This window comes from Excalfactoria chinensis, chromosome 4 (assembly GCF_039878825.1).
Source record: "Excalfactoria chinensis isolate bCotChi1 chromosome 4, bCotChi1.hap2, whole genome shotgun sequence".
In the NCBI taxonomy this organism is placed as follows: Eukaryota; Metazoa; Chordata; class Aves; order Galliformes; family Phasianidae; genus Excalfactoria; species Excalfactoria chinensis.
Window position 1 is genome coordinate 1,189,696 of NC_092828.1, and position 18,060 is coordinate 1,207,755.

Sequence of the window (18,060 nt, forward strand, 5' to 3'; positions counted from 1 at the left end):
AAGGAACCACTTGGGTCACCTAGACCAACCCTCTGCCTCCAGTAGGGTCACCTAGAGCACAGAGGACAGCATCATGTCCAGGTGGCTCTGAAGTAGACTCCACAACCTAAGGTGACCAAACAAGATGCACAGAAAGCCTCTAGATCTCCATCCCTGGGTACATTTGAAGCCCAATTGGACACCACTCTGAGCAACCCCAGTGCAGCTGGATAAGGTGATTTCCAGTGGCCCCCTCCACCAATTTCATCCTATGATGCTGTGAAATGAACACAACAGTAATTATCCTACGGGGCAACAACCCGTACACAACGTGGGCACCTGTAGAAGTCAGCATGCACCCATTCAGCTTTAATCTCTACACACCAACATGGTAGGAAGCTTCCTACCAAACAGCAGCTGTAGGAAACACGCTCTTTGGCATACCTAAGTTATTACGGCAATAAAAAGTTTGGTATTTAGTTCTCTGCATATCCTTTGATTAATGTTAGAAGCAAATTACTAAAAGGAACAGGCCCAACTTTTCAGACTGCATTGTTCCTAATAGTTTTCATCCTGAAGGATTCCGAAGCGTTTCAACACCACCCGACAGCCATCGCTGAGGCAAGAGGCTTTAGACGAGCTGGAGGGAGTAAAGCAGAACACAAGATTTAAGGGCCAAAGACAAAACCCTGCTCTTGTAACAGCTCTGGTGAGTTGCTCAGTGTCAGTGAGCAGCAGATTTATGGAATCATGGAATGGTTTGAATTGGAAGGGACATTTAAAGGCCATCTGGTCCCACTCCCTGCAATGAACAGGGACACCAAAAGCTCCATCAGGTGCTCAGAGCTCCATCCTGTATGAGCTTCAGTGCCAATGCCTTGCTAAAGCAAGCCCCAGAAGCTGTAATTATCTCTGTCCATTGCAAAGGAGTCAGGCTAGATGATCTTCAAAGGATTTTTCCAACTCAAACCACTCCAAGACTCTATGAAGGCTGCTTTCTGGCCTCAGAGAATCACAGAGTCATAAAATGGCTGGGGTTGGAAGGGACCTCAAGGATCACGAAGCTCCAACCCCCCACCACAGGCAGGGCCAACAACCTCCACATTGAATACCAGCCTAGCTTGCCCAGGGCCCCATCCAACCTGGCCTTCAACACCTCGTCCAGGGATGGATGAGGCACCCACAGCCTCTCTGGACAGCTGTTCCAGCACCTCACTACTCTCTCTGTAAAGAACTTCCCCCTGATATCCAACCTAAATCTTCCCTCCTTCAACTCAAAACCATTTCCCCTTGTCCTGCTGTTATCTACCCTTTCCAAGAGTTGCCTCCCCTCCTGTTTATAGGCTCCCTTTAGGTACTGGAAGGAGCTGAAGCAACTTTTGGGTTCTTTGTGCTTCTCTTCTTTCCCCCTCCCAGCCAAAGCCACCTTGCTCCTGGAATGTGAAGGCAGCATTTGTTCATTGTGAGGGCTCTGCCTTGTTTCCACATTTTCCTGAACAAAGGACTGAAATAGTGGGTATATGCGTCACAAGCCTGGCCTGAACATTGCTCACCCTTTCCTGCACAAATATTTGTAAACAGATTGAGAATTAATGTCCAGCCAACTCAAGACCCTTCATAAAAAATGGTTTTATTGAAAACAGGATGGCAATCATTTCCCAGACACGCTGCATATAGGCCTTCAAGATGAGAAACAACGCACACAGCAGGAAAACAGCAACCCGCAGCTGTGCACTGAGATACATAAAACATGGTGGCTTATTATTTTACAGCCTCCACCCCCACAAACGCTCCCTTCTTAGAAATAATAATTATAATAATAATATAATATGAAGTTTCTGCTCAGCACATGATAATTCCCTGGGGTTCATTTATGCACAAAACATACAGCTCTGTTAACGTGAGCAGCTCAACAATCTTCATTGGGAGGACCTTTCCCCAAACCTCTTTTTCTGTAATATTCTATAATACTTTTTTAAGATGCTCTGCAGCACAAGTTAAGGAGGTGGATGGGATATTCTCCCAGCGTCGCTTCCATGCACACCTTCTCTCTTTTGCTTTCCAGCGTCCTACACACATGGAGTATATTGACAACACCAACAGGGGCAGCTCATGAGGAAGATTCATAGCTGGGTCCTCAGCTCCCCCTCCACTTTCTGGTGTTAGGACATAAAAAACTGTTGGTTTGGTTTTGCTTCTTTTTCTTCAGCAGCAATAACAAGACATAGGAGGAAAGGTGGAACGAGCCGAGTTGGTTGCATTTGGAAAGAAGGTGAGGAAGCATCTAATGCAGGATGATAGAAGAGATGCAGCCAGGCTCCTCTTGGGAATGGGCAGACAAAATAAATACAAAGAGGGAAATTCAAACCAGTAACAGTGGAGAAAAATACAGAGGTGGTTAAAGACCAGAACTGGGACCCAGAGAGGTTAGGAAGCCTCCAGCTCTGGAGATCCTTGGAACTCAACAGCACGTAGCTTGGAGATCCTTGATGTAACCTCAAGCCAGGAGACTCCTACAGTCTTAATTACTGTGAGTCTATTATGAGACTGCAGGATTAAAAGAGCTTTAACAGAATTGCTTCTCAGAGATTCCCCTTTCAGTTCCATTGAGCTTCACCTTAGAAAACTCAACCCTCTCCAGGGACATTCTTGGCAAATTAGTGCACTTCCATCCTTATCGCTTGTTATTTAGAGATACCACCACTTCTGGACATCACCACACAGTCCTCCAAGGTACCTGAGGTGTGTTCCCAACACTCCTGCGACCCTTCTAAGTCCCAACACCAGGAAATGGAGGAAACCTTCAGCAAAACGCTTGCACAATCCAACTGGGTGCCATTTGCTTTGACTGCCACAAGGCTTCTGATGTGCTCTTCCATGTAATTCTTGTATCTCAGTTAGGATGGCCCAATACGGGTGAGCTAGATGGGCAGCTGGGTTGGTGGTCAGGTTCTGAGGGCCATGGCTGGAGTCTGTACCCTACATGGGAGCTGGAGACAAGTGGAGAAACCCAGCAGGGTCCATCCTGCATTAAGGGTGGTTGGATTCGATCACCTGGTTCTAAACTCCAAGCTGCTTAACTTCTCCAAGAGTGACTCAGAAGAGGCAACAGAAAACATCCCCATCCACTCTGCAATCAATACCAAAGTGGGGAGCAGAAGTCAACACAGAAAAGAGCAGGGCCGCTACCTGAAGAGGTCTCAGTGTGAGATGGAAACCTGATAAATGGCAAGGTCTGTACCTGGGAGGAAGAAGCCCTCACCGGTCACCAATGGGTCTGGGGAGCAGCTCTGGGGATGAGCACCAAGATTTAGCAGGTGAAGCTGAGCAACCTGCTCCAACGTCACTGTGTGCAGTATGGATGGGTCCTCCTGATTACCCCCATGAAGGAATCCATCCTTCACGACCCCACAAAACACTGAGCAGATGCAACACACTTCCCATAGCCAGGACTAAGAAAGTCAGCTTCTTTCTTTCTTTAGCCACCGTGACAGCAAAGGGATTGAAAATGAACTCAGTGCTCAACATAAGCTATCGGTACATCTTCAGCAAATGAAGGCAGAGCTCTGCAAAGCCCTGGGAAAGCAGGGCTGCTGTAACCTCAGGTGACAAGCAGTCTGCATCCGGGCTATTGTAGTGAACGTAGGGGGTTTATTTTTCCCCTCCTCCTAACATGTCTGTTTTCCAAGCTGAATATTTTAAGAATCAAGGCTGCCTGTGATCATATCTAGCCGGCTTAGAATGAACACTGATTTCTTTGCTGCTTCTTTGATCGAAGCCAAGTGGTTTTCTCATGGGTAATAAGGTCACAGGGTTAAAAGAGCAATATGACAATTACAAAAGTTAAATCTATTGCCACTACAGACAGACACACTACCCAGGGTCCATTAGCACGTAGTACAGAATGGTTATCACAGGTCACTGACACCAGTTCACTCTAATGGCTTTTCCTGTGTCCTTATCAATGCGGTGCACAAAGTGTCTCACCCTCAGCCTTTCCCTATGATCTCAGTGCTGTGTTTATAGCTATCTAACTCCACCAGGCACCAGTGGGTCAGCCAAGTCAGCAGACAGTGAGATACGCCAGGACAGAGCGATGGGACAATCTGCAAAGTGTCTGAGATGAACAAGGAGTTACCAGAGACTTCGAGAAGGAAAGTTTTTCCATTCCACCCCCACCTTCCCAACACCCCCCCCCCTAAAAAATAAAGGAGTTTAAACTGTTTAAGTTCCCAAGGACACGGAGGGAAAAAACTTTACAACCCTGATCTCCAAAATAGAAGTAAAGCCACAGACTTTCCGTGGTACAGTTCGTATTTCAGCATCAAATAAAAGAAACAACTCTAGAGTTACAGAGAGGGAGAAAAAAAAAAGAAGAGAGGGTTGGGGAGTGCTTATTATTTGAGCTGTGGTTCCTATAAGGGACTTTCTCACCCCTTTGAGAAGAATTTGAGCTGTTTTGCACCCTTAGCAAAAGGACGATGAGAAAAGCCCATGAGAGCCTCCACTGGGGCAGAGGTATGGGAAGGTTCTGGGGTCTGAACGCAGCAACCCACCGTAGCCAGAAGCAAACACGAGCCCTGGTTTCTCCTCCCAAGGCTCTGCATGGCAAAGAGAACACAAAACATCATCCCCATCCCTAGAACAGGCAAGCCAGAACTTACCGAGTGAACGCAGCCAAAGCACGCGCTGTGTATTTTACTATAGGAACCTCACAGACCTCTTACATCGAGTATTTTTAATAGATTCGTTTTGTTTTTCAATTCGCTTTACGTTTTCTTACCTCTCCTAATGCATTTTGCGCATCAAAGCAGCTTAGGGTCAGAGGGGCTCTGGGTAGAAGCAATAGAGCTGATAAAAATGTCAGTGGTGAGATATGACAAATTTATAGTAAATACCTGTCAACTGCTATTTATCTAAATGATCCAGCTCTGGGATTCTCCACAAATACCCCATCAGCTGCGAGCCAGCTCCATTTTTACACCCGTATTTACATCAGAATCTGCTCCTTCTTTTTCTTCTTGTCGGCGGGGTTTTTTTGGACACTTGTTCTTTACCCTAAAATGACCCCTTTGTAGCTCGGATCAAAGAGCTGGGAGCGTCAATACCAGTGTCTTCACCAACATGTGAAGAACCTCAAAGTAATTGGTTACCAATTAGCATAAACCTTTACAAGAGAAAAACACGAACCCTGAGCGCTACCAGGCAGCAGCACGGGCTGAAGCAGGAGCTCCAGTGACCTGAATCACTTTCATCTGCCCCACAGACAACTGCTTGGGAGCGCCCTGCCTGCAAATTACCCTCCCTTTCTCACCTTTCTTTCTTTCTCTTTTAATTCCTTTCTGCTCTCCGTTCTCTCTTTGCTTTCTGACTCGCTACAGCTTATGGGAAACATGAAACAAAAACTGCTTTTCATTTCATGTTATGTAAAGCAAAGCAATTCCATGTCTTGGCCTTGAAATACAAGGCTCCCAACAGCTGTTCAGATGCTCCAGCAGATAAACCATCTGGCCCAAACCTCACCTTTCCTAATTTATTTTGGATATCGATCAAAGCAACCTGAGCATTACATAGACTTTCGTCAAAGGCAACATAAAAGATAAAAACGTCAATGGCAAAATCACTTCACTGAAATCTCCTTGTTTCTTCTTTATATAATAACATTACCATTTTTTCAACAAACTTCTCTATTAACTCAAAGAGAAGATGTACTTGATACCAACAGCCCAGCAGCCTCACCGCCCTTCAGATGAATGTCCTCAAATAGCTCATGGCTGCTCTACCGAAACCAAAGGGATTTTTGGCACTCAACCCCAACTAAAAGCAGAGCCAACCTTGCCCGTGGAGCCCACGATGTGCGCCCTGACCTTGCTGCCTCCCTCTGTTACTTCTTTATACAGCGTTCCTGACTTCTCCAGGACCACGGTCTGATATTTGGGTGGTCCTGTGTGGAGCCAGGAGTTGGGCTTGATGATCCTTATGGGTCTCTTCCAACTTGGAACATTCATTGAATCACAGAATGGCCGGGGTTGGAAAGGACCTGAAGGGTCATGAAGCTCCAACCACCCCGCCACAGGCAGGGCCACCAACCTCCACATTTAATACCAGCCCAGGCTGCCCAGGGCTCCATCCAACCTGGCTTTGAACACCTCCAGGGATGGATGGGATATCACAGCCTCTCTGGGCAGCTGTTCCAGCACCTCACCACCCTCACAGTAAAGAACTCAGGGCACTCTACGATCCCATGACACCTATCGATCTCTTCCAACTTGGGATATTCTATGGCTCCATAACCCTTATGGGCCTCTTCTAACTCAGAATACTCTGTAATCCTACACTCCCAGTTTACAGCTTTTTCCAGGTATTTTTGCTTGTTTTTTTTGCCTTGTTTTACTCCTCCTAATCAAAGGACGTCGTATGTTTTTCAATACTACCAGGATGCCTGCTGAAATAGTAAGTTGCTTAATGGTCAGTGACTCACACTGACTTGAAACTTCACCTGTAAAGCCTCATTTCATGCAATTCAATGTACGTTTGTCACATGAGGAAATCACAGTCCGAGTAAGAACTTGTTGTTTAAGGACATAACCCCAAAGTCTTACGCCGCAGTCAGGAAATCAAAGGGCTAATTGCAATCACTACGCACAGCGGAACGAAGCAACGAAGGCTTATCCAGCCAACACAAAGGACACACGCACTCCTGCAATGTTTTGTTCCATCACTCCAAGGATTCAAAGCCTCCCCTACGCCCATGTGTTCCTCAGGGCAGCGTCTCCCGGGCCATTTCCCACACGACACGGGATCGCCGATGAATGGCCCCATAAAGCATCCCACCGGGGCCCGTCCTGCCGCGCCAAGGCCCAGCTCTCCATTAACCACCGCCTGACCCTTGTTCACTTTCTTTCCCCCTCCTCTGCCCTTCCTGAGAAAGTTCAGCGCTTCCTGGAAAAGTCTCGCTGCCGTTTGATATTGTACTTCGCCTTGGTTGCTGAAGGAAGGATTTACAGGTGCCTGGCCCCGTCTGTAAGACCATGACCGAAGGCTGACCTCGCCTTACAATATGTGAACTTCTGCCCTGCTGATAAGGCTGGCAGATATGAGTAGGATTTTTCAAATAATCCTTTGGGAATTTATAAGCAGCGCAGCCATAAAACCGAGGTGACTGGAAGGTCGATTTCACTAAAAATAATAAATATCTCAATGTTTATTCAACGTGGGCCTTTTTAACTGCAGGCCAAGCATTTAGATAACGCTATTGTAAATGACAAATATTAGGATTTTTTGGTAACTATTACATTATGATCCTTCCGTCTGACACTGATGTGGTCGTTTCCCTCGCTGGATCTCTGGCATTGTTCAGCTCAAGTTGGGCCTAGAAAGCCAGCTCAGGCTTTGAGCATGGGTCAGAAAAAGGGCAACTTTCTTTTCGGGAGGCTTTCCTAGGGGTGCTCACCTTGTTCTGCTCCTATCTCACTAGCACACCTTCTTCAGAGCTCTGCCCCTGCTCTCTCCTCTTAATACTATGGCTTTTGGCTGAAATAGGAGAGGGAGGATGAAAAGGACCAAAGGAGATGACTCAGTGCAGAGGGTGGTGATGCACTGGAATAGGTTGCTCAAGGAGGTTGGGGATGCCCCATCCCTGCAGGCATTAAAGGCCAGGCTGGATGTGGCTCTGGGCAGCCTGGTCTGCTGGTTGGCAACCCCATACATAGCAGGGGGCTGGAATGGGATGATCACTATGGTCCTTTTCAACCCAGGTCATTCTATGACTCTATGATCATGCAGAGCACTGGCCATGATTCCTAGCTTTCCCTCATACACTTTGGAGAGCTGCACAACCAATCGCCTTCCAAGGCAATAAGCAAAGGAACAAGATGGAGAAACAACAAAATTCCAGTGACACCCCAAGCCCAAAGCCTACAACACTGCATAAACGTGAGCCTTTCCAATGCACAAAACTGCTACAACCAACAATGAGAACCCCTCATCCTTCCCTTAACAGCATTATGCGTAATTACACAGGCATATACCCTCGCATGAACAAGTAAAAAACCCCTCAACCTGTAAGCTACACAAATAGGATTCCTAAGGCTGTTTTCATTATACACAGACTTCAGTGAAGTTTCTCCAAAGAAAGTGACACTTTGAAAGGCACAAAGCATTTCAGCCCAGTTGTAATCTTCAATTAGCACACTCCCTGCACCGGGCTTCCAACGCCGGCTCTGAGTGGGAGCCTTCATCCAAGATAAACAGGGTAACACATTTTGGGTAGGTTAACTTATTCATTCCGCTACAAAATCACGACCATGAAGCCAAATTACATAATTATTAACAGATGAGGGCACCAAAAAAAAGGAAAAAAAAAAAAGATTTTACATAAGTGTTTTTAATGACAATTCTTTTCCTTTTGCAAATTCGTTTGTAGGTCTTGCTGGAGAGCCTGTCGTTCAGAAGTGCCTCAAAAAACAATGCTCTCTCAAGCCTGGCTCCGCTGAGGAAGGGGAAGAAAGCTGCTAACAGAGCCGTGCTTTCATGTGCTGCCTGGCTTCTCTTGGCCCAGCTGCAGAAGTGAGCATCGGAGTGCTCAGCAGAAGACATTACCAACATTAAGGAACAGATGCAAGTAACACAGGTTTGGGGGTCGGGAGATTTGTATGCTGCAAGGCTCTTCCATTGACAAAGGTGTGTCGGAAATTAAAAGTCAAGGTGCAAGCTACAAAGGTCACCTTATCATAGAATGGCTTGGCCAGAAACCAAATGCAATCACAGAGCACCTCCAGTCCGGCCACATTTTCTAGTGCATGTAAAGGAGAAAAAGCCCAACTGTTGGCAAACTGGAAGTGACACAGTGACACTGGGCTCTGGTTAAACAGCAGCAAGCCCAACTCTAGCAAACTTCTCCAAAGTGCAACAAATAAGATCCCTAAATGCATTTCTCCCTTCAACTTCTCAATTTGCACTGAATAATGAAGTTACGGCGGTCAGAGGAGAGAGTTCTTTAAGATGAATCTGTATCCAAGGTATAAAGCACCAGGCCTACAAACCCAAAGACTGCAGTAGTGGGAGAAAACATCCCCTGATGTTTTAGCAGGCTTCAGGGCTCACTCACCAGCACGGAGTAGATGTGCAGGCAGCGATACACGGGCGAGAAGTCCACCAGCTCCTGGGCCCCGGGCACCTGGAAGAGAGAGCAGGAGGTCAGAACGAGGTGCAAGTCCATCCCACCCCACTGAGACCAGTGCAGCTCAAAGGGCTGCAAGGCTGAGAGGCGCACTGAGATTTCAGGGCCGCACCAATCACAGTCATCATTGCCATCTGTCTACGTATCTGCACATACAACTCTGAAAGTTTCTCAGTAGAAAACCAGCACTGAATGTTACTTTTGCTCCACTTGAGCTTCCCTCTGAAATCACGTTCACCTTTCATCCTTTTGTTAGCCAGCTCAGCAGAGATTTAATTTTGACCATAAGCTTAAACACAAGTTTAAGCATCCATGCAACACAACAAGCAGCCTTTTTCTATATTTCCAGTCTGATTTCTTTAAAAGCATCGATTCTTCTTTTTTCCTTTTGAAAGAATAAGCCACACAGACTCCAGCACCTTTCAACAACAGCAGTGAGCCTCTAGCAGGGACAAGGAAGAGCAATTTGGTAGGGTGGGACAGAAGGAGAGAGGGCAAGAGGAAGATCAGAGAGGAAATTTGCATACAAGAAGCTTCTGTCCTTTGGATATGTTGTAGCCAACACAGCATTAAGCTTTTTGGCCAAGGCATAAAGCTAAAGCAACCCTCCTTCTCCCCCAAAATCCAGAGAGGAAGGGAGTGTTCTGTTGACACGCAGTGGAAAAAAACAGGAGAAAGATGAAAGGGACCAATGGACAGGCCTGGGAAACATGTTTATTTTTAATTATGCTTAAGAGGCATTCTGCTAAAAAGGAGGTAGGATGGAGCAGGAGAAGGCTGTGGCTGGATGAGGGCATGCCAGTCTCCACCAGCACTGCCTAAAGCACCTGGGGTGAGCGGGCCTCACCTGCAATGGCTTTGGGCAGTGCAGAACAGGTCTGGAAAGGGGAATTTTGTTAGAGCACTTCTGGCTGAGAAATCCTCGAGTGCAAAACCTCCTACAAGAAGGCAGATGAATGCCAGGACACAATGGACCCAATCATCCCCAGTGACCACCACCAGCGTTGGGAGCTGCATGGGATGGACCCCGAGAGCACTTCTAAAGGAGGGGAGATCTGTCATCTCCTCCCACCACCATCACAGCAGGAGATGTTTTCCTATCAAGCTGAATTCAGGATCAAACAGTTTTGCTCCTCTCGGATTCGGGGCATTAGCTGAACAACGGCCCACGGAGAAACATTTCTGATAAAGATTCATGAAATCGGGCTATTGCCAAAAATGGAGCTCACTCCTCCAGAGAAATCCTTTCAAAGCAGACTGCAACCGTTTCACAGCCTCTGATCTTCTGTTAAAATCTTTTAAGCCCACACACACACTCACAAAAAAAAAATATAGGCTGGACGTTCCTGCGGAGTTAATATTGGAGCCATCAATGATTCTAATATTGCTAAGCCACTTAGAAGGCTCCCAGGCACGGCTCTATGCAAAGCCTGGAACGCGCTCGTGAGAAAGTGAGCACCCAAACCTTGTGCTGTGATTCTACCTACGAAGTTTGAAGGAGCGCCTCGTCCATATCCAGCCCCACAGCAGCAGTGATAAGTGCCACTGGAGCCCAATTCAGCCTCTGCTAACATCCCCTATTCACTGCAAGCAGTGAGACCAGATGGCCTTAAAGGTCCCTTCCAACTCAAACCATTCTATGAGTCTATGACCAATGCAAAACTCAGGCAGTTTCAGCATACTGTGCAGTAAGAGCTGCTTTCTAAGGTAAAGGGAAGGCACATTTATGGTTTTCCAAACAGAAATCCACTTTCCCAGCTGGAACCTCACGCAACATGAGGGAAACACGAGCATCCTTCAGGCTGAGCACAGCCCCTCTAGCACCTATCATAAAATAGCTTGGGTTGGAAGGGACCTCAAGGATCACCAAACTCCAACCCATGCTGCAAGCAGGGCTGCCAACCTCCACATTGAGTAGCAGACCGGGCTGCCCATGGCCCCATCCAACCTGACCTTGAACACCTCCAGGGATGGGCCATTCACCTATTTGAGTTTCTTCCCCAAAGCTGCACTGCAAGCACTGAAAAACATAAATAAACCTTTGATTTTGGAAACACAGTGCTGCAATGAGAACTAGAAGCCTCCTCGACAGAACTAATTACTCCCCTGACATCTCCACTTCTGCCTAATCTTTTTTTTTTCCCCCTTTTTTAGTTTATAGAACAAAGAGTTTATTCATTTTGTCCAGAGTTCTCCTGTTCTGCAGACCTTGTTTCCAAACCCCGCGTCCGGCACGCTCACGGTACAGAGCTGTCAGCCTCTGCAAACAACCCAACCCCTGCTTTCTGCAGGAGCACTTTCAGTTGGGTTCAACGTTGACTGTAGAAAATTTAACCCATTAAGGTCAAGTTTTAAGTGTAAATGCTCATCTGCAGCTGACACGGTCACAAGCCTGTCCCAGAGATGGCTTGGTGGATGCCCCATCCCTAGAGACACAGCTCTGAGCACTTGGTAGAGTTGTAGCTGTTCCTGTTCACTGCAGGGGAGCTGGATCAGATGGTCTTTAAGGGTCCTTTTCAACACCAATTGATTCTATGATGATTCTACAATGCTTCTGATGAGGAATGCTCCGGTCTGGTCTTACACAAATTTGCAATACAATGGCTTGAATCTCTGATCCTTGCTACTTTCCCATGTAAAGACATGACACAAGCACAGATATATTTGCCCCTATTTCATTAAGAAAAGGAAAAATCTACTTTGAAACACCAGAATTTGTGAGCCGGAAGCACCAGTTAATGAACTGTCCCTTGGACCCATTAACCCAAGTACATGGGCTCGTTGGTGCAGATCACAGAATTACAGAATGGCCCAGGTTGGAAGGGACCTCAAGGATCATCAAGCCTCAACTCGCACTACCAACCTCCACATTTAATACCATCCCAGGCTGCCCAGGGCCCCATCCAACCTGGCCTTCAACACCTCCAGGGATGGACAGGGCATCCACAGCCTCTCTGGGCAGCTGTTCCAGCACTTGACCAACATTCAGAATGCATTCACTTTACAAAATAAGCCCCTACTGCTGGAAGAAGCATTGGTTCTGCATACCTTCATCAATCCTCATCTTATTTCTCTGGGTACCAGCAGCCTGGGAGTTGTTGGAGGATGCTCAAAGCACTGCGGTCCTGGAAGCGGCCGCATCATCCTACAGACTGATCTCACTCTGGGTGACATTGAAGACAGCAGGCAGACAGCTTTGTCTGGAAACAGAAAGCTTTCTCTCCATGTCCAAGATGTTTTTTTTCTGTGGAATTGCTAGTGAGAGCAAACAAATAGCGTTGGCTGATGGCACCCAACACAGCCATTTATCAGGGAAAGCCAAGAGAGCCTCTTTGGGGTCCTGATTCTAGCTCCCTAAACTACCATCAATCTTTTACATTCACCTAGAGAATTACAACACTCCTACAGCCAGGTCAACCTGAAAGAATGCCAGAGGTATGATGAGTTTTGGCTACACCTCACACCTGCTGATGTCCTCAGTGCCAAACTCCCTCTCCGAGCAGAAAACCGTCTGCGATTTGATTTGTTCTTCAGTGAGAGACGAGGGGCCGTTACTCCTTCCTTACAACCTTCCCTCTCCCACAGAGGAGAACCAGGAGGTCCATTTCCACTCAACCACCTCACAAATGCCTGGCCAGACTTCTGGAGAACAAGAAGAAATGAGGCAGAATGCAGGCGAGCTTTGTCCTGATGTATTCAACGGGATGGCAAAAGAAAAGTCACTGGAAACGAGAAGAATCTGGATGAGCTTTGTAGTAAAAAGCATCCAGAACACTACAAAGGGAGCAGCTGGCACACATAGAGCAGGCCATGGAGCTGCTCAGTATGAAACACTGATCCTCCTCCCACCACTTGACATACATAAAAACTGAACTCAAGACGTCGCCCAGATCACTTTACAGCTGTGCCCACACTCTTGCTCTCATTATAGTGGGAGCTTCCACCACAGCGAAGCATCTGTCTGGTCCATGATGTCTCCAGAGTGCAGAACTCAAATGGAGTGAGGAACCACGCCTCACAATGGTCCTCTTGCATGTAGTTGGCACAGCTCCCCATTGCTGCCCAAGAGAGAAAATGATCTGCATAAAAAAAATGCATGCAACAGCAGAAGCAAAACTCTTCTGCTCTTCTGTTCCTTTCAAAGCTTTCCCTGTTAATTCCACTGCCTGGATGAAGGTGGGGGGGAGGAGGGGAAAGAACAGTGAGATCTCTGGAGCAGTTCATCCAGCCTTGATGGATAACTCTGTATCACTGCTTGCTGAAGGGCTCAGGTATTTCCCAGAGATAAAAAGGATTGTATTTAACCCAATTTTTTGCAGATTCAGACAAGGAGCAGGATCAGAAGGTCCCTCCTGCCAAACACTTAATCAGAACCACCTCTGAAGATCATTCTGTTTTCAGCTCTGAGCAGGATGGGGTGCAGGAACCTTTCATTCCTCAGCCCCAGATTCACCCACCACTGGCTGTCCTCCAAACAGAAGCCTCAAGCTCTGCCTTAACAGTACTCTGCCTCTCTGTCACTACACAGAGGAGATAACTGGAAGGAGCAGAGGTCAAGCTACCAGTTGAAAAGCAGGGAATAAACATCAGCCATGGAAAACAATACTGATGTTGCCCTGTCGCTGCCAGAAACCTCACCAAAGAGTTTAGCATTAACAGTGCATACCTGTACCAGTTTGAGCTGGGATTAAGTGAATTACCCACCCAGCAGCACTGCCCTCCCTGCTTCTCACTGTGCTCTTACTAAGTAGGCTGGGAGGGGACACAGCTGTGATACCAAACCCAAATTGATAAAAGAGACATTCCATACATCATTCTCAGCAATGAAATACTGGAGAAATTTGTGGATCATTTTGTTTTGCTTCCCCAGAAAACATCCACGGCTTGGAGACCAGCCGGGCATCCATCTGTGATTGAGTCTGCACCAACAACAGGGTTTCTTTTTTCCCTTTGCTTATTAAGCCACCTATACAACTGGTCTACAAGTTGTCTCACTTTTGTCCCTTAGATCACCTCATCTAACCTGCTAGCTATATCTCCTCTCCTTCAACTCAAAACCATTTCCCCTTGACCGGCTCTTATCTACCCTTTCAAACACTTGACTCCCCTCCTGTTTATAGGGTCCCTTTAGGTCCTGGAAGGCTGCAATGAGGTCACCCCGCAGCCTTCTCTTCTCCAGGCTGAACAAGCCCAGCTCCCTCAGCCTGCCTTTGTAGGGGAGGTGCTGCAGCCCTCTGAGCATCTTTATGGCCTCCTCTGGACCCTCTCCAACAGCTCCCTGTCTTTCCTCTACTGGGGGCCCCAGAGCCTCATCCATTTGTACTAAATAAAGGAAAAATAAATGGGAGAAGAAGACGAAGGAGGGTTGAAGATGATGATAGTGGAGGGGGGAGAAGACAACGATGGAGTGGGAGAGGACGAAGAAAAAAGACAAGAAAAAAAAAGAGAGAGAAAAATGTGGGGGAAAAAAGCAGAATAAAGTAAACAAGAACTAAAAATAAATTATAAAAATAAAAGAAAAACATAACAAATAAAGAAGAAGAGCAACGACCGAAGAAAAAAAAAAAACCCATAAAATAAAACAAAATAGTTGTCTTTCCAGAGAAAAGAAATCCCGGAGGGCAAGAAATTTGGGGAAGCGCCGCAGCGGGACCCGCCCGCCCCGTTTCATCACCACGGACAGCGGCCGCTGCCGGGCAGCTCCGGGCAGAGCTCACAGCGCTGGGAATGGGAGATGGATGCTCCTCAAAGGGGGGGGATGCTCCTCAAAGGGGGGGGATGCTCCTCAAAGGGGGGTTCCTGCACTGTGCTGCACGAATTGAGGTATTCATCTCCCCTCCTTGGTATTTAGGCCGTCCCGTGGAACACACGGGATCTGAGTTGCTCTACTTTTTGTTCCCTGTTAGGATGAGGTGATCTCGGATGGAAAGAACCCAACGGAACAAACTTGGGAAAGCAGCTCTGAGCATGGAACTGTGACACAGATGAGGGAAAGGAGCTCGACGGGCTGAGCAGTGGGCACAGAACCTCATGAGGTTCTACAAAGTCGAGCACAAGGTCTGCACATGGGTTGCTGCAAGCTCAGCACTCAGCACAAGCAGGGGAACGTAAGGAGGGAGCACAGCCATGCCAAAAAGGACTTGGAGGTACTGGGGGGTGGGAAGCTGGACATGAGCCAGCAATGTGCCCTCATAGCCCAGAGAGTCAACTGTATCCTGGGCTGCATCCAAAGCAATGCAGCCAGCAGGACAGGGAGGCAATCCTGCCCCTCTACTCTGTGCTGGTGAGGCCTCACCCAGAGTACTGCATCTAGATATGGAATCCTCAGCACGGGAGGGACAGAGAACTGTTGGGAGTGTGACCAGAGGAGAGATACAAAAATGATCCCAGGGATGGAACATGTCTCCTACCAGGACGGGCTGAGAGCTGGGGCTGTGCAGCTGGAGAAGAGAGGGCTCCAGGGAGACCTGTGAGTGACCTTCAGTATCTAAAGGGGCTGTAAGAAGGAAGGGGACAGACTCTGTAGCAGGGTCTGTTGTGACAGGACATGGGGAAACCACTTCAAACAAAAAGAGGGGAGATTTAGACTGGATATAAGGGAAACGTTTTTGGCACTAAGGGCAGCGAGACAGTGGCACAGGTTGACCAGAGAGGTGGTGCCACCTGGAGACACCCAAGGTCAGGCTGGATGGGGCTCAGAGCACCTGATAGAGCTGTGAGTGTCCCTGTTCATTGCAGGGAGTGGGACCAGATGCCCTTTAGAGGGCCCTTCCAACTCAAACCATTCTACAGTTCTACTCTGAGAAATGGCCAGCAACAGAAACACAACGGGAACTGCAATTGCATCTACAAAAATCCTGTCCTAATGAAACTCTTCTCAGCATAAAGCATGCATCTGCCACAAGACACAGAAGTTCAATACATCACATGCTGTGCAGCAATTTATCTGCTTTAAAAGGCCACAGAGCTGCAGGACTGAAGGCAGGAGCCGCTCTGCTCTCCTACCACGCTAAGCATCTCTGCTGAGCCTGCTAACAAGGACAGAAGTGCAAAATGACCCAACTCAGAGAGGCTTCACCGCCTGCTCAGCATCTTTATGGTGCGCTGCATAGGAGCAGGGAACACTGAGTGAGGTGTGAGCACCGAGACACCCCAAGCTGCCCAATGCCCTGAGTTTGATGGCATCCAGTTACCTCTTCATCCTCCTCCTCATCTTCAACATCCAGGATACCCGAATCCTGCTCAGACATGGGGCTAGTGTTCTTTACCTCCAAATCTGAGCCTGCGCAGGCTTCTTTCTTGGACTTCTTCCCCCCGCTTATCCTGGGGTGCTGTGATACAATATTGTCCAGGTTTCTTTGCTGCTGTGCCTAGAAAAAAAGCAGATTTCAAGCTTTACGACAGGCTCCTCGGATGTATTTTTCGGCCAAAAGATGCAGTCAGTCATGAAATACGACAAATGAGACAAAATAAAACACACACACTTAAATGGAACTTTGAAATGTTATGTTTCTCCAAACCCAGATATTCCAAAGAAACAGAAGATTCATTTCAAAACCATTCCAGGGATTATGCAACAATACAAACAATAATCTGACTCTTCACAAATCAAAATGCCAAACCCATCGTACTGCCATATTGATCTATTTACAGCACAGACGCAGAAATATTAGCCCATAGGCCATGTGGTGACTGTCACAGGCTGAATTAAAGGACCTACTTAAGCGTTGGATTTGTTCCTCTTTTCAACCCGTGTCAGCACAAAACATTCCACATCTGGACCCCAGAGGTTCCTGAAAGCATTTTTGTGGTACCCCAGGAGATCTTAATTGCAGTGTTGCTGATTTACAGAACAATCTGTGCAAGGTATTCAACCAGGATGCTCGGCCTAGGAGAAGGCCATGGGCTCGTGGCCTCAGTGCAGCTCCCGCAGCCTTGGTCTCTCTCTGCAGCAGAGAGCAGTGTGTGCAAGTTGATGCAGAAGCTTCCTTGGCTTCTAAGAGGAAAAATCATTTAGCACCAGTTGCCCAAGAGCTGAAAATGAGCTTCGAGTTGGAGCACAAGGAGGAGCAATGGCAGTGCTGGAGACCTCCAAGGTCAGGCAGGACTCCATGGAGAGCACAAGCCTTCAAAACCATTTCCTTGTCGACGCTCACCAAGCATTAGCATCCCACAAAAAGAATTTCTGAGTGAGTTTTAATTCAACAGCCTCTCTCAGCGCAGCTCCCTTTCAAATTCCTCCCTGGGAAGAAACACCCCAGAGACAAATCACTGGTGTAGATCTGAAGAATATTCAAACCGAGTGCGGTGCGGATCTCTCCATCCCTACAAAACCCACTGGGCTGCACCGTGTTGCAAAGCAAAGCCCACCTTGCATATGTCTGCACACACAACCAGCTTCACCATAGCTGACAAACGGGGCAACGATTGCAAAACTGAACAAATAAGTGACACGGACCGCGGTTGCAACAGAGTCGGAGCGATGGAACGGAGCGCCATGAACAGCCCAATCTTGACCTCTAGTGGTTGGAAAGATGTAGGATCTCTGCAAGTGCTGTTAGTAAGGGCTAAAGCAAGGGGACTACCAGACAGGCTCGTTAGGAAGATCTCTTAAGGGAGGAATCTCAACGTAGGGATTTTTTGCAACAAAGCCACAGGACAAGGTCTGTGTTAGCAATGCTCGAGACAAATTTTGCTAGCAACGGCAATACTTGAAGCAATTGGGGAAAAGGGGCCTTTTTTGCATTAGACATCTCTAACTTCAGAGGCACCGCTCTATAGAAAGGCATTGCAACACCATATAAAGAGAATTAGGACTTCAAAAAGGGGAGTGAGCACTTGGTCCTTCTGAAGCCCACACAACAAAGAGGTCCGAGCTCAGCTCTCCTCTCAGATACACC

At 47.4% G+C, this 18,060-nt stretch overlaps 1 protein-coding gene across 6 annotated transcripts in view; it reads right to left on the reverse strand.

Moving 5' to 3' along the window:
* Positions 1-18,060, reverse strand: part of EXOC6B (exocyst complex component 6B) — a 231,645-nt gene that overhangs the window by 120,024 nt on the left and 93,561 nt on the right. For 4 of the 6 annotated variants that reach the window (XM_072334651.1, XM_072334649.1, XM_072334648.1 and 1 more), the window contains 2 exons: positions 16,354-16,530; positions 9,089-9,157 (listed from right to left, as the gene is read on the reverse strand). In XM_072334651.1, the coding sequence (XP_072190752.1) occupies positions 9,089-9,157; positions 16,354-16,530 (246 nt within the window). The remainder of the gene's footprint in view (positions 1-9,088; positions 9,158-16,353; positions 16,531-18,060) is intronic. The other 2 variants (XM_072334652.1, XM_072334650.1) reach the window with 1 other exon arrangement.